This window comes from Carcharhinus amblyrhynchos, chromosome 4 (assembly GCF_965287045.1).
Source record: "Carcharhinus amblyrhynchos chromosome 4, sCarAmb.v2.hapA, whole genome shotgun sequence".
Classification (NCBI taxonomy): Eukaryota; Metazoa; Chordata; class Chondrichthyes; order Carcharhiniformes; family Carcharhinidae; genus Carcharhinus; species Carcharhinus amblyrhynchos.
The window spans coordinates 81,909,565-81,923,837 of NC_137327.1; the positions used below are offsets into that span (position 1 = coordinate 81,909,565).

At 41.7% G+C, this 14,273-nt stretch overlaps 1 protein-coding gene across 5 annotated transcripts in view; it reads right to left on the reverse strand.

The window, feature by feature from the left end:
• tenm1 (teneurin transmembrane protein 1) overlaps positions 1–14,273 on the reverse strand; it is a 704,577-nt gene that overhangs the window by 331,241 nt on the left and 359,063 nt on the right. For 3 of the 5 annotated variants that reach the window (XM_080187424.1, XM_080187426.1, XM_080187423.1), the window contains exon 6: positions 3,628–3,646. The exons of the other annotated variants lie outside the window; for them this stretch is intronic. In XM_080187424.1, the coding sequence (XP_080043550.1) occupies positions 3,628–3,646 (19 nt within the window). The remainder of the gene's footprint in view (positions 1–3,627; positions 3,647–14,273) is intronic. 5 annotated transcript variants of the gene reach the window in all.

Consider the following 14,273-nt stretch of genomic DNA (forward strand, 5'->3'; position numbering starts at 1 on the left):
TCTAATTTATGAGATTTCAACTTAAAGGCCGGATTCTTATCTTAATCAGCACCAGTGGGATTTTCCCTTCCTGCTGCAGTGAATGGAGATTTGGCTGGCCATTAAGTTCTCCAGTCTCGCTGCAGTGAGACCATGGGGTGAATGACTGGTAAAATCGCACCCAAAACCCAGTTTGAGGAACCAATTATATGGTAAATTTGAAGATAGCGTGTAATACGGATAATCAAAGTCAAACAATATGCTTTGATATAGTTATTGGAATTTAAATATCCTTACCAAGCAGCTTTCTTCACCAATTCCTTTTGATACCTATAAGGTTGGCAAGCTAGACAAAATATTCTTTGCTCATATTGAGTTTCTGCACCGTAGATTTGTGCCAAAATTTTCACTTCTAAGTTTGCCCAAAGGGAGTTACTCTCTGTTGGGATACCTTTTACAGTCAAAGTTAAATGTCTTATAGAGTCACAGGCTGAGCGTACTGAATTTACATTACGGCACCGTCACTGGCAGCAGGGACAACTTCATGAGCAGCATTGAAATATAAATGACACAACTCTAGAACCTCCAGGGCGTAGAACATTACAGGAGTCAATAATTCTCTATGTTACCAGAGGCTTACATGTAAACAACAGCCACTAGTAGTTCATGGGTCATTGTTTCAATCCATGAGTAGTCCGCAATATGCTTTTTATGGGCGGGTACAGTTCTTATACTGTCAGAAATGCTGTAAAATCTGCTGTAACAATAGGGTTTGTTGTGGCTCGGTACACTCCAAACTGGCTGTTAAGCAACTTGTTGAAAGTTATGCTGCATGGAAACTAAATTTCCTTAACTGTCATTTGAATGTAAGTATGGACTCTTTCAAAGTTGTTCAATGTTTCTGTTAAATTTGTTTTCATACAAATGTTTTTCAAGTTACACAGCATGATATCAAGGCCAATGGTATCATCCTTTTTAAAACGGGTCCAGAAAAACATGAACTTTAAATAAAATAATAATCTTCACAATGGACTCTAGATATCATTATCTTCAATCCAGCACATTTTAACACTGATTAAAAATTGTCAATTAGGTAATGTGATTTTAGGACTGCAATAGCCATGGCCTAAGAATGAAAACAATTAGCATACAAATTCCAAAAGAAATTCTAGGTAGTTTTATAAAGAAGTGGAATAGTTTAGTTTAGTTTATTTATTAGTGTCACAAGTAGGCTTACATTAACACTTCAATAAAGTTACTGTGAAAATACCCTTGTCGCCACACTCCAGTGTCTGTTCGGATGGATACACTGAGGGAGAATTTAGTGTGGCCAATGCAGCTAACTTTTGGACTGTGGGAGGAAACTGGAGCAGCTGGAGTAAATACATGCAGACATGGAGAGGATGTACAAATTTCACACAGACATGGGCAAAGAGGTCTCATAACTATGCACATATGTATGGAAATAAGGAATGTAGGGAAACCCATTACATCATTGGTGGGGGAGAGACAACCACATCGCACTTTTACATGATTGTGAAGAGCCATTTAGACATCGCATAAGATTTTCTGCTCCTGTCCCTGAATTTGCCCAATGGAAACAGAAGCGGAAAATTCATTTTTTAAATTAAATGTTATTTTAGGCTGGAAGAATGGTAAGTAGCTCATTGGCTCCACTTCAAAACTAGTTGAACAAACACTGGTGCTGGATCCCATGATGTCACTCTGGTAGGACAGCTCCCTTGGCCTTTTAAAGGCACCCTTTAAAAAAGGGGGAACATGGTGGCACAGTGGTTAGCACTGCTGCCTCACAGACCTAGGGACCCAGGTTCAATTCCGGCCTCAGGGGTCATGTCTGTGTGGGTTTCAAAGAACAAAGATAATTACAACACAGAAACAGTTCCTTCGGCCCTCCAAGCCTGCATTGACTATGCTGCCTGACTGAACTAAAACCCCCTACTCTTCCAGGGACATATCCCTCCATTCCTATTCTATTCATGCATTTGTTAAGATGCCCCTTAAATACTACCTCCCCCAGCAGTGAGTTCCAGGCATACACCACCCTCTGTATTAAAAAAACCTGCCTCATACATCTCCTTTAAACATTGCCCCTTGCACCTCAAACATACGCCCCCTAGAATTTGACTCTTCCACCCTGGGAAGAAGCTTTTGACTATTCATGCTGTCCATGCGCCTCATAATCTTGTAAACTTCTATCAGGTTGCCCCTCAACCTCCATTGTTTCAGTGAAAACAAGCCAAGTTTCTCCAACCTCTCCTCATAGCTGATGCCATCCATACCAGGCAACATTCTGGTAAATCTTTTCTGTACCCTCTCCAAAGCCTCCACATCCTTCTGGTAGTTAGCGACCAGAATTGAACACTATATTCCAAGTGAGGCCTAACTAAGGTTGTATAAAGCTGCAACATGATTTGCCAATTTTTAAACTCAATGCTTGGCCAATGAAGGCAAGCACGCTGTATGCCTCCTTGATTACCTTCTCCACGTGCGTTGCTACTTTCAGTGGCCTGTGTACCTGTACACCCAGATTCCTTTGCCTATCAATACACTTAAGGGTTCTCCAATCAGTGTACATTTTCTAGCTATATTAGACCTTCCAAAATGCTTTACCTCACATTTGTCCGGATTAAACTCTATCTGCCTTCTCTCCGCCCAAGTGTCCAACCAATCTATATCCTGCTGCATCCTCTGATGGTCCTCATTGTTATCCGCAAATCCATTAACCTTTGTGTCGTCCGCAAACTTACTAATCAAACCAATTACATTTTCCTCCAAATCATTTATATATATTACAATCAGCAAAGGTCCCAGTACTGATCCCTGAGGAATGCTACTTGTCACAGCTCTTCATTCAGAAACACACCCTTCCAGTGCTATCCTCTGTCTTCTATGACAGAGCCAGTTTTGTATCCATCTTGCCAGCTCACCTCTGATCCCATGAAACCTCATTTTCTGCACCAGTCTGCCATGAGGGACCTTGTCAAAGACCTTACTGAAGTCCATGGAGACAACATCCACTGCCCTACCCTCATCAATCTTCTTTGTCACTTCCTTGAAAAACTTGATCGTGTTAGTGAGGCACAACTTCCCTTTCACTAAACCATGTCACCTCTAATTAATATGTCCACTTATCTCCAAGTGGGAATAAATCCTGTCCTGAAGAATGTTCTCCAATAATTTCCCTACCGCTGATGTAATGACTGGATTATTCTTGCTACCCTTCTTAAACAAAGGAACAACATTGGCTATTCTCCAATCCTCTGGGACTCCCCTGTAGCCAGCGAGGACACAAAGATTTCTTTCAAAGCCCCAGCAGTTTCCTCCCTTGCTTCTCTCAGTATTCTGGGATACATCCCATCAGGTCCTGGGGACTTGTCTACCTTAATGTTTCTCAAGAATTCCAATACCTCCCCCTTTTTGGTCTTGACGTGACTCAAACGATCTACACACCCTTTCCTCCAGGTGCTTCGGTTTCCTCCCACACTCCAAAGATTAGGTTGATTGGCCATGCTAAATTAACCCTTGGGTCAGTGGGATTAGCAGGGTAAATATAGGGCCGGGGTGGGATTATGGCTGGTGCAGACTCAATGGCCTTCTGCACTGCACAACCCAAGGCAAATCTGGGACCTTGTCGGCTTCCCGATTGCTCCCTTGGAGCAGGAAGGGTGGAAGGTTGAACTCCAGTAGTAGCCCACATGGAGCTTACAATGTGGAACAACAAAAATAAGAACAAGAATCTACCTTGTGTATGTAGTTGGGTGTATGCCCCTTTAAGAGAGTGGGTCCGGCAATCTGGGGCAAGCTAGAGCCATTCTTGTTTGTCCATCTGTAACTGTACTAGTGTTACATGTTACGTCATTGAATAAACTGTTTCTGTTTAATTTACACCTATCCAGTTCATGATCTCTTTACAGACCATAATTAGACATCAAACATAATACGTCCCGTGGACATGGAAACTCACCTCTACCCAATGGGGACCCAGCCCTCCACAGAAACAGGACACTGTTCCATGGACACAAGGAACCCGTCCCCTCATGGACCTTCCCAAAGGAAGCTTCCCTAACACTGCCCCTGCCACTGTTCTTGGCACTGCCTCCTAGGTACTGCTCAGGCTTGTCCATCTCCCCCATGGAGACTCTAGTTACGTGTATCCCTGGCAAGATCTCTTCGCCAGATCTCCATTGGCCTACTCCTGTTGTAAACCCCACCAACATGATGGAAATTCAAATGTGGGGTAAAAAATACATTGGGGAAGTCCACTAATGTCCTGAAAATGTATTTAAATAGGCTGCTCGTCATTGCATGGCAGGAACCCCATTATGTCATTGACTTGGTGGGGGCAAGGGGGGGGGGGGGAGGGGGGGAGGGCACAGGGTGGGGCTGGGGAAGGGACAATCATGCAGGGATATCTTATGGTGTTAAAGACATTTTGGGACCACCTCTTGATTCTCTGCCCCACAACCATTTTCGCCCACCAAAAATGGGCGTAGAAAACCCCCTTTTCTTCCAGAGCTCTTATTTGGATTCATATTTTAATGATTTCTCAGTCTCAATTAGTTTAGTGCTTTTGGGCTGTTTTTAAATCGTAAAATGTAAAGGTAAAATTGATATAAAATTGAGCTGAGAAAAGTGAAACCTCTTGGTGACAGGGTTACAGAGTAAAAATTTATATTTCTATGCTGCCTTTCATGGCCTCAGGACATCAGAAAGAGGTTTACAATGAAGTGAAATTGAAGTTTCATCACAGTTGAAATGTAGGAAAAGTGGCAGCCAATGTATGCATAGCCAATTCCCACCAACAGCAACACGATAATGATGAGGTCATTCATTTTGTGATGTTAACTGATAAATATTGGCCAGGCCACTGTGGATAACTCCCCTGTTCTTCTTTGAATAGTGTAAGAATTTTTATATTAGACTAAGAGTTATACCATGTATCTGATTGCAATATAATCTGTTTCTTCTATAATTTTCAGTGTTCTGTTGGTGTTTTCAAACTAAGCATCAATTTCGAAATCCTGCACACAATTGGATTTAATCCATTTCCTGATTAACCAAGTTCTCTCTTGCTCTCATTGTCTCTTTCAATTTAGTTATATGTACACGTCACAGATGCTAAAACACTGGGCAGAATGTGATGCGACTCCCCACCACCCACCCTACTCCCCCACCCCACTCCACTACACTGCCCAAGGCAATTTTGGGATCTTGGAGCAGGAAAGGTGGATGGTGGAACTGCAGTAGTGGCCAACAGGGAACTTACAATGTGGAACAACGGCAAAGCACATGAGGGAGCATCCCTTCAACTCAGGCACTCTATGCATGATTGAGGGACCAGGCATTGGGAAGGGGTCTCTTAGGAAGGCACTTCTGCCTTTGCTGTTGACTGCTGTGTGCTTCTCCCTTGCCAACGCCCCTTTCCCTGACGCCCCTATCCTGCCCCAATTTCCTCCCTCTGGGGATCCATTGTTGGTCTCTGGTGAGGGCCCCAGTTTAGCAGTGGCAGTGGTTACCATTCCTAGTAGTGGATTGTTGCCAGCATCTGGTTTCCTGGATTTCCAACCTGCAAAGTGCTTAATTGCACAGCAGGCCCAATGCTGGCCAGATAAGTACCAGATACTTACAAAATTGCACTAGGTCTCTCCAAAATGTTTGAGACAGAATTCCCGCTGGTTTTCTAGCTGAGCACCAAATTGAACATTTAATTCTACCCATTACCTTTATTTCTCTCTCCAAAGATGCTGCTAGACTTGCTGAATATTTCCAGCATTTGCTGTTTTTACTTCAGATTTCCATCATGTCTTGCATTTTGTTTATGTATTTGAGGCAAACACAACTGATAGTCAATGAGATTTGACATCTCAGCCGGAATAAAATATGTGGAATCTCGTGTTGACTTTGGTCTTTTCAAAATGCTGAACATAGGAATATTAAATTATACAGAGCAGGGGGAAAATGTGCTCTATATAAGGCTGGTCCATGTTGTTAATTTTATACTTATATTAATTGTATATAATTGTTATAATTTTATATTAATTGTAGTCAGCTGGATAATATCAATTAGGGACTCAACTGTGCTCATATATAATAGAAGCAGGTTGAAAGAGGGCTGCATTATTGGAGATGCGTATTATGTTGTACATATCTCTGCAAATGAAAGCTAATAAGGAATAAAAATTTGGCTTCAGTGTTTTATCTTTCACCACCTGACTGTCTGAGCTTTGACAGCAGTATCTAATAAATATAATTTCTCAAAGTTGCTGCTACATCCTTCTAACAAATATTTCTCCCGACAGATAACTAACATACTCTCCAATTTGCTGATGCAATTAAGTCCTCACTCCCTTGACTGTCATATTCTGCATAGAGTATTTAATCCTGATTATCTTCTCATCTTCCCCTTGAAAGTTAGAGGCATTTCTCCGTGATTGTTAAAGCTGCAATTGTGTTAAAAAAAATATGCTTATCTTGTTTATTCCTTTCCACAAGCCTTCGTTTCATTGGGGCAACCATTTGGAGGGACTACTGTCTATGCTCAAGACTCACGCACTTAATTCCAGCAGTCAACTTAGTTGCTTTTTCTTGCACCATTTCCAATCCCCTAAATTCCTTTCTTTCATAATATGATGATCAGAATTCAACGTAGTACTCCAGGCGAGATTCAACAAAGTACTCCAGGCGAGATTCAACAAGTGCTGTGGACACTCATAAATACATTCAGTTAGCTTTCAGCTCCATTCTGCTGGCTGTTAAAGCATTGCCCTCTTTGCTTTCTTAAACATTGATGCAGGCCACAAAAAAGGCCGATCCAAGCATCAATATGCCCAAATCCCATTCCTCTGCTATATCCTGTAGGATATTATTTCACTGACAAATCGTACTGGATATTTTCACAATTTCAAGTCTTTACGCTTATGTACATTGAAAAATAGCTTCAATTTATCCCCTCAGTCCCACAGTCAATCTTTCCTTCAGCAAGACTTTCAATATTTCCTCTCCTTAGAATGCTACTTTTGCTAGCCTGCAGTGCCTTAAGTCTTTCTTTGCCATTTTTTGTGGATTAGTGTTATAATCTCTTTTCTCCAATCTCCATGCATAGTTCCTATCTTCAAGGGTTCCCTGAAATCATTCCAGAAAAGTGAAGAAGCATTAATACTTTCTTTTTTTCCCTTCACTGGGGATCTTCTGAAACATTTTCATTTTAAGAGCTGTCATGCCAGTACAAGCAAGAAAACAGCGCAAAGTTTAAAAACTATATTTTCTCAAAAATAGATCCTGATGAACTTTTCAGATTCCATTAAGTGATCAGGTGACCGATACAGTTACAACACAGGCTTTCAAACATACGGGGAGTTCCACATTGAATTATAATGAATGGGAGGATTCCCCTCTGAATGGATATAACCCGAACGGCATTGCTTTGTGCAATTCCAAAACACACACAAAATGCACCTCTAAGTCTGTAGATTTGCTATATAGCAAAGGCAAGCTAATGAGACCAGTTGTTCACAAGTTAATTGTGAAATACCACTTTTTATTGAATATCAATGGTCTTTGGCCATGTTATTGAAACTGAAGGACTGTCATCTACCTTCTATTGAAGATTATTTATTGTTAATCATGTGATTGAAACTGGTTCTCTGATTCTGAAACCCTTTGATGGCAAAACTCAGAGAAATCTGGGCAAATTATAGAATAGCACCAACAAGACCACAACTGCAGAGAAAGGCTGTGCCAAACTTGCCTCTCAAGAATTATGAGGCTTAAAACTCTTTTAAAAAGTCTCCCTAGCTGATTGCGAAAGGTTCGAGTTCACCTGTTAAAAATTGAACCTCCTGATACAACAATCACAATACCTACCTACATGACATGCTGAATATTCTTTAGTTTGAGGGAACCATGCAGTTAATCAAGATCTGACCCCAGCTATCTGGATTTATCTTAGAACATAAGAACATAATAAATAAGAGCAGGAGTAGGCCATCTAGCCCTTCGAGCCTGCCCCGCCATTCAATAAGATCATGGCTGATCTGAAGTGGCTCAGTTCCACTTTCCCGCTTTTTCCCCATAACCCTTAATTCCCTTGTCTATCAGAAACCTATCTACCCATGACTTAAATATATTCAGCGAGGTAGCCTCCACCACTTCAACGGGCAGAGAATTCCAGAGATTCACCACTCTTTGAGTGAAGAAGTTCCTCCTCAACTCTAATCTAAACTCCCCCACCCCGCTTATCTTGAGGCTGTGCCCTCTAGTCCTGCTATCCTTTCTAAGTGGGAAGAATCTCTCCACCTCAACCCTATCCGTCCCTTTCATTATCTTATACGTCTCTATAAGTTGCAATTCCAGAGCAGGAAAAAGACCTCTTCCTCACTAAACTCTCAAGGACACTTGAACTTCTAACTATCCGATTTAATACTTCTAATGTGAACGACCTTTTTTAATCGTATTTTTCTTAAGTGTATGATGTGGGAATGAGAAAATTTTAGATCTTTTGGGGTGTATGTAAAGTTACGATCCTCTCTGTTTAAATCCTTTGTGACTTTTAAATTGACTGCACATTAACAGGGTTTAGAAACATCTGCCTTTCATAGGCAGAAAGGAAGGGAATTGGGGGTTTCAGTTTATCTCTCTCTCTTCTATCTGTACACAATACACTGAACGCCATATAGCATGGCGATCTCCCCACACTCCCCCACTCTGGCAGAGAATCCCCCCGCTGAATGCCCTCCCCCCAGCAGGCCCTCCACCAGCAAAACGCACCTCCCCAGCCCGCCGCAATCGCTGCCCTCCTTCCATCCCAGACTAATTGCCAGAGTGGCAGCAGGACACCCACCCCCACTGATCATCCTTAGACTCTGCCCACAATAGGCCCCACTACCTTGGCACTGCCCGCTGCCTGATGGGCAGTGCCAAGGTGCCCTTTGGGCATGAGCACTTTGCCCCTTGGGCACTGCCACAATGCCCGTGCCCATGGGACACCAACCTCCCTGTCACTCAACCCCCTGTGGGGGTCAAATTGCCCCTCCCCCTTCATTCCAGCGGGGTCTCCTGCTAATTCCCCGAATGTAGGGAGCTAGTCTGAACCCCACCGGAATGCAGTACTCCTGGCGGGGTGGGAGATTCGATCAGGACCTGAAAAGTCCCAATAATTAACTAATAAACGTATTTAAAAGCTGTTGAAAAAAAGATTTCAGTGATTTCCTTGCCTTTCCATTGGTTTCCAGTGTGATCTGATCGGCGGCCGTTCGCTGGTTCTGGGAGACGCGCATACATCCCTAGCAAGGCCGGAGTCTTGTGCCACGATCCAACAGAAAAGTTGCTGGTCATGATGGAAGAATCACAGCCCTCTTCTCAGAAAGATGATGACCGAAATCTTACCACTGTTCATGCCATGGGATTTTCCCAACCTGCCGTACTGAACAGAGATTTGGCTGGCAGCCAAATTCTTCGAGCTCAGTGCAGCGGGAGGGTGGCTTCAAGGGCCGGTATGATTGCGCCCCAAGAGAAAGACAAGGCCAGTTGCATTGAGCCTTGGGACGGGATTTTTCAGCCTGCCCCAAGACTAGAAATTCCTGCCCAAGGCCAATGGACCTTTGCATGGTCCGCTAGATTTTCTACCCACCCACCACAATTCCTGTGGTGGGAGAGAGGGGAAAGTTCTTCCCTTAGAGTCAAAAGATTAATTTACACAAGGAACGTGTCAATAATTTCAAATCTAGTTATGAATAATAGCATTTATAACATTTCCTATCATGTTGCAATGTCAACATCATTTTCAAAACGTAGTGTTTATCATTGTGCGGAAAGACAATAATTCTGTGATATAAAATACAAAATTATACTTCTGCAGTATAATAGGGAAACAAAGATAATACTCCTGACATAAAAACTGAACAGTTCAACAATTCAACATGAAGATTTTGAAAAACTATTTTGTATTTTTACCCTGATATGCTGATTAGCTATTTTAGACCATAAGTTGCAGGAACAGATGTAAGCCATTCGGCCCAATTTTAATTTCAAAACAAGAAAGGAATTAAACGAACTGGAGCACGTGCAATTCAAAACAGGATTATTAGCAGTCACCAGAGCGTATATATCAATGAGAAAAACACATCAATCCCACAGTTATAGCAGAGGTTCAGGACCTAACTGAACAACGTCTGAATAATGATCTGTGAAACGTATGATACAAAATGTATCTTGTGATAAAGATAGTCTTGTGGAGTTAAGAGGGATTTGTTACTCATCATCACGTAGTGACTGCCGAGCAGTTTCTTTTTAATATTGTAGAAGATAGAATGTACACAGAGATCAGAAAAGCACTCCATACCTACCCACCTATCAATCACAAGTTGTGCACTGTGTGAAGGGAAACATTCATACAATGAAGTGGGGAGGGGGAGAAATCATATCAATGGCTTAGAGATCCCTTCAGCTAAAATCAGCTTGCTTTGATTTTTCTGGATGATTTTGAATTATTGATGTTTTCCTCAGCGTTACTGAGAATAGGTAATCTTTGAAATCCACTTTCCCTGAATTACCTCTCAGGCATGCTTTGTAATACTTGCTCACTCTTGAACAGCCCTTTAGAAAGTGAAACAGAACATATTTTGGTTCCTCACATTTCAGATCATAACACAATGTTAAACCAGCACATCTAAGCTCCTCTGAGAACTAGTAATTCTTATTAAGATTTTAAGCTGGCTGATGAATGTAGCCCTATTTTTAAATATGTCCATGAATCTACTGGAATTTAGACAATTTGTTTTATACATTTTATCAGCCTACGATTGCACAGACTATTTGGGTCACGTGCTGTAAGGTGATTATCAAGGCTTGACATCCAACAACGATTATTTGCATTTCATGCCAGCAAAGTGTCAAATTATATTCTGTTGGAGAGATTCCTGTGGTGTCTATATCCCTCAGGTATGTCATGATTATTAATATCTGAAAGAATTACTTCCAGGAAGTAGCTTTGACTATTATCATTAATAGCTGAACTCAAATTCGACTGAATATGCAAATGCAAGGGATCCGATGGTGAGGGTGTGCAATTAACAAATCATGGTACAGATATATATTTTGACCAAAACTGCATCATAAAAAACTGAGAATTTAGTTAGCCTTCTGAGCATTCTTAATGAGAGGAGAGGACTGTACTATAATGAGGCTCATGAAAATTTTAAACAGATCCCACTAAATTTTATGTTCTAATGCTAAAATGTCCAACAACAGGCTGGGTTTTCCCTGCATCGCAACCCTAACTCCCTCTCCCACCTGCAGTGAGACACAATTTTCATGGAGTTGGTTTTTCCAAGATGGCGCCAGAGTGTGGTGATTCCTTGCAAGCTGTGCCCAGCATACCTTCTAATTTTAGCTTTTATTCTCACTCTCTGCTTCTAAAACTTCATCCTAACTCTTTTAAACTCTCTAACAATTACTTAATTCAATTTCTTGCGCATTAAGTTGATCCTTCTCTGTACCCAACGATCACTGTACATTCTGCAGTCTCTTGTTTCCTGCTCTATGAATGGTATGCTTTGTCTGTATAGCGCACAAGAAATAATACTTTTCACTATATACTAATACATGTGGCAATAATAAATCAAATTAAGTCAAAATCTTAACAATTCAAGAGACTGGTGCCGCACAAATTAGTTGGAGATGGGGGGAGCGTTAGAATGGAGTTAGGACACCAGGGAAAATGGCCACATTTGGTCTGAATCCATAAGACCATAAGATATAGGCCATTCAGCCCATTGAGTTTGCTATGCCATTCAATCATGGCTGATAAATTTCTCAACCCCATTCTCCTGCCCTATTCCTATAACCTTTGAGTCCCTTACTAATCCAGGACCCATTTATCACTGTCTAAAATGCACTCAATGGCCTGGCCTCCACAGCCATCTGTGGCAATGAATTCCATAGATTCACCATCCACTAGTTAAAGAAATTCTTCCTCAGCTCGGTTCTAAATCCATAGCCATCGCTGAGGCTGCCATCTATGTGCAGTCATTAAACAGTGAGAGAAGGTTCATGTTTTATACTTCTGTTGATTTTGGAGACACAGCACTGAAACTGCAATGGGCACTGTATAATCATATGCATAATCTCACCAGAAATGGCGTCACTGATCACTAGCATGGTAACTGTACAGAGTAAAGAAGCGGCCTATACTGGACATATCTCAAATAAAGGTCCTTGAGTTTGTCAGCCTCTGGTGATTCCTTGCATCAATCCTGCAGACACAACGGCCAGAATTTTACTCACATGCCTGCCCCAATCCCGGGGGTGGGCGAGGCTTAGAGAATGGCATTCTCCGTTGGCCACGTGTGCAATTTGGGTGGATGTGCCAATAAAATTCCATCCAACATTTCATCTTTAAAGTGGCCATGACAAGTGAATCATAGAATCATAGAATCCTACAGTGCAGAAGAAGGTCATTCAGCCCATCGAATCTGCATCGACCACAATCCCAACATGGCCCTACCCCCATAATCCTATGCACTTACCTTAGCTAGTTCCCCTGACACCAAGGGGCAATTTAGCATGGCCAATCCACCTGCACATCTTTGGACTGTGGCAGGAAACCGGAGCACTCGGGGGAAAACCATGCAGACACGGGAGAATATGCAAATGGTAGGAAAAGGTTGGGTATTAAACTTATATTGCTGCTCAGTAGCCTTTTTGTCCGAACTTTTACTTTTCCACGTCAGATTAAACTGTTTCAGCACTGCCAGCACTGTTCCTGGCAGGATGTAGGTTGTTAGCTTCAGGAAATTACCAATGACTGGCTGCCTGCCCTCAATAAAAGCCAGTATTGATTTTTTGGAGACGTGACACCTGGGAGCATCTTAGTAAAAAGGAATGGAACTTTATGCATGGTGTGTGTTCACTTTCATGCTTGCTGCTACTCTCTGTTTCCCACTCTACATCACATTACATTGACAGTACACATGAGTGCGAATGGGCCAAACCTCTCAAGATTGTTTCCTTGCATACCCTACTATGCGGCACTACATTGAGTCAAAAGACACTACAGTCAGGAACTCAGAAAACAAATTCTTAATGATCTCCCTAATGATGTGAAGCTGGTCAACTCATGGGGCACCAACATAAATTTATTGCCCGCTGCCCACTCTCACCCCTTTTGGGGAAGTCAGCAGAGTTGCAAAAGGGGGTGACACAACGACAGTCAACACCATTTTTTTGCCATCCTATCTCTATTCTGTCCCATTTGAGGCCAGGAGGATCCATTCTGATGATAGGGAGAGTTAACTCATGCCATTGCACACAACTCACATTCCAATTGTTTCTCTTTAACATCTATCTGCAATCTATGGTCTACAGGGCTGCCACCTTTCTAGTGCACCTCAGTCCAGAGTATATTTACTTGAACCTGGTTTATAAATGTTGCTTGCTGTTTTCAAAAAAACAAAATCTTTCTTGAGCTGTGGGTGGCACACCAAAGTAATTTACAGCTTCCTTCTTGAACTGCCAGCAATGGTTTGACACAAATAAATGGTTCCCTATGTAAGCAATTCTCAAATTTAGTTGATTGATGGATCCTTTTTCAATTGGTTTAATAATCATGGACACAACCCAGCTAAATTATAGTACTGCATCCTACTGATAACATGGAATTATTGCATGTAAAACATGCAATACTTCCATACTATTACTTTTTAAAACATGTATTTATTTACAGATATCAGTGAGATGGTCTTCCTGCTTCTCACTGCAGAGTTTGTTTAATCTGAATATGATGCCTGACAGTGACCCTCATAAATTGTTCTTCATTCCAGATGGAATCTGTAATGTCATAACTCATGAAGCTTCCAAGTGCTGTAAAGTCCTGACCAAGGGCCTCCTAAAGAAGATACGAGCCATAATGGATCTTCCCTTTACTGATGAAAGGCATCAGTTTAAACCCACAGATTGTGGTCAAACCCCAGACTCATCCAAAGGTTTCTTTAGATGCTGTACATTTCAAAGCAGGAATTTTCCTACCATCTCAGCTGCCATTATCAAATATTTTGGTTTACACTCTTTTGTCACTCCTCATGGGCAAATGAAAATACTTTTCAAAAAACTTTTAAGAAATAAATCCGTAGTTTATTCAGTGACAAGACATTGTGCAGCAATTGGATGTGGTAGGATTAAGAAGTTTTGTAGGATGGTTATGATTAGGGGCTGTGTTTCTAACTTAGGGCAAAATGGAGGGGATCATGTTCTCTGTTCTAAATTATGCAGACAGTAAA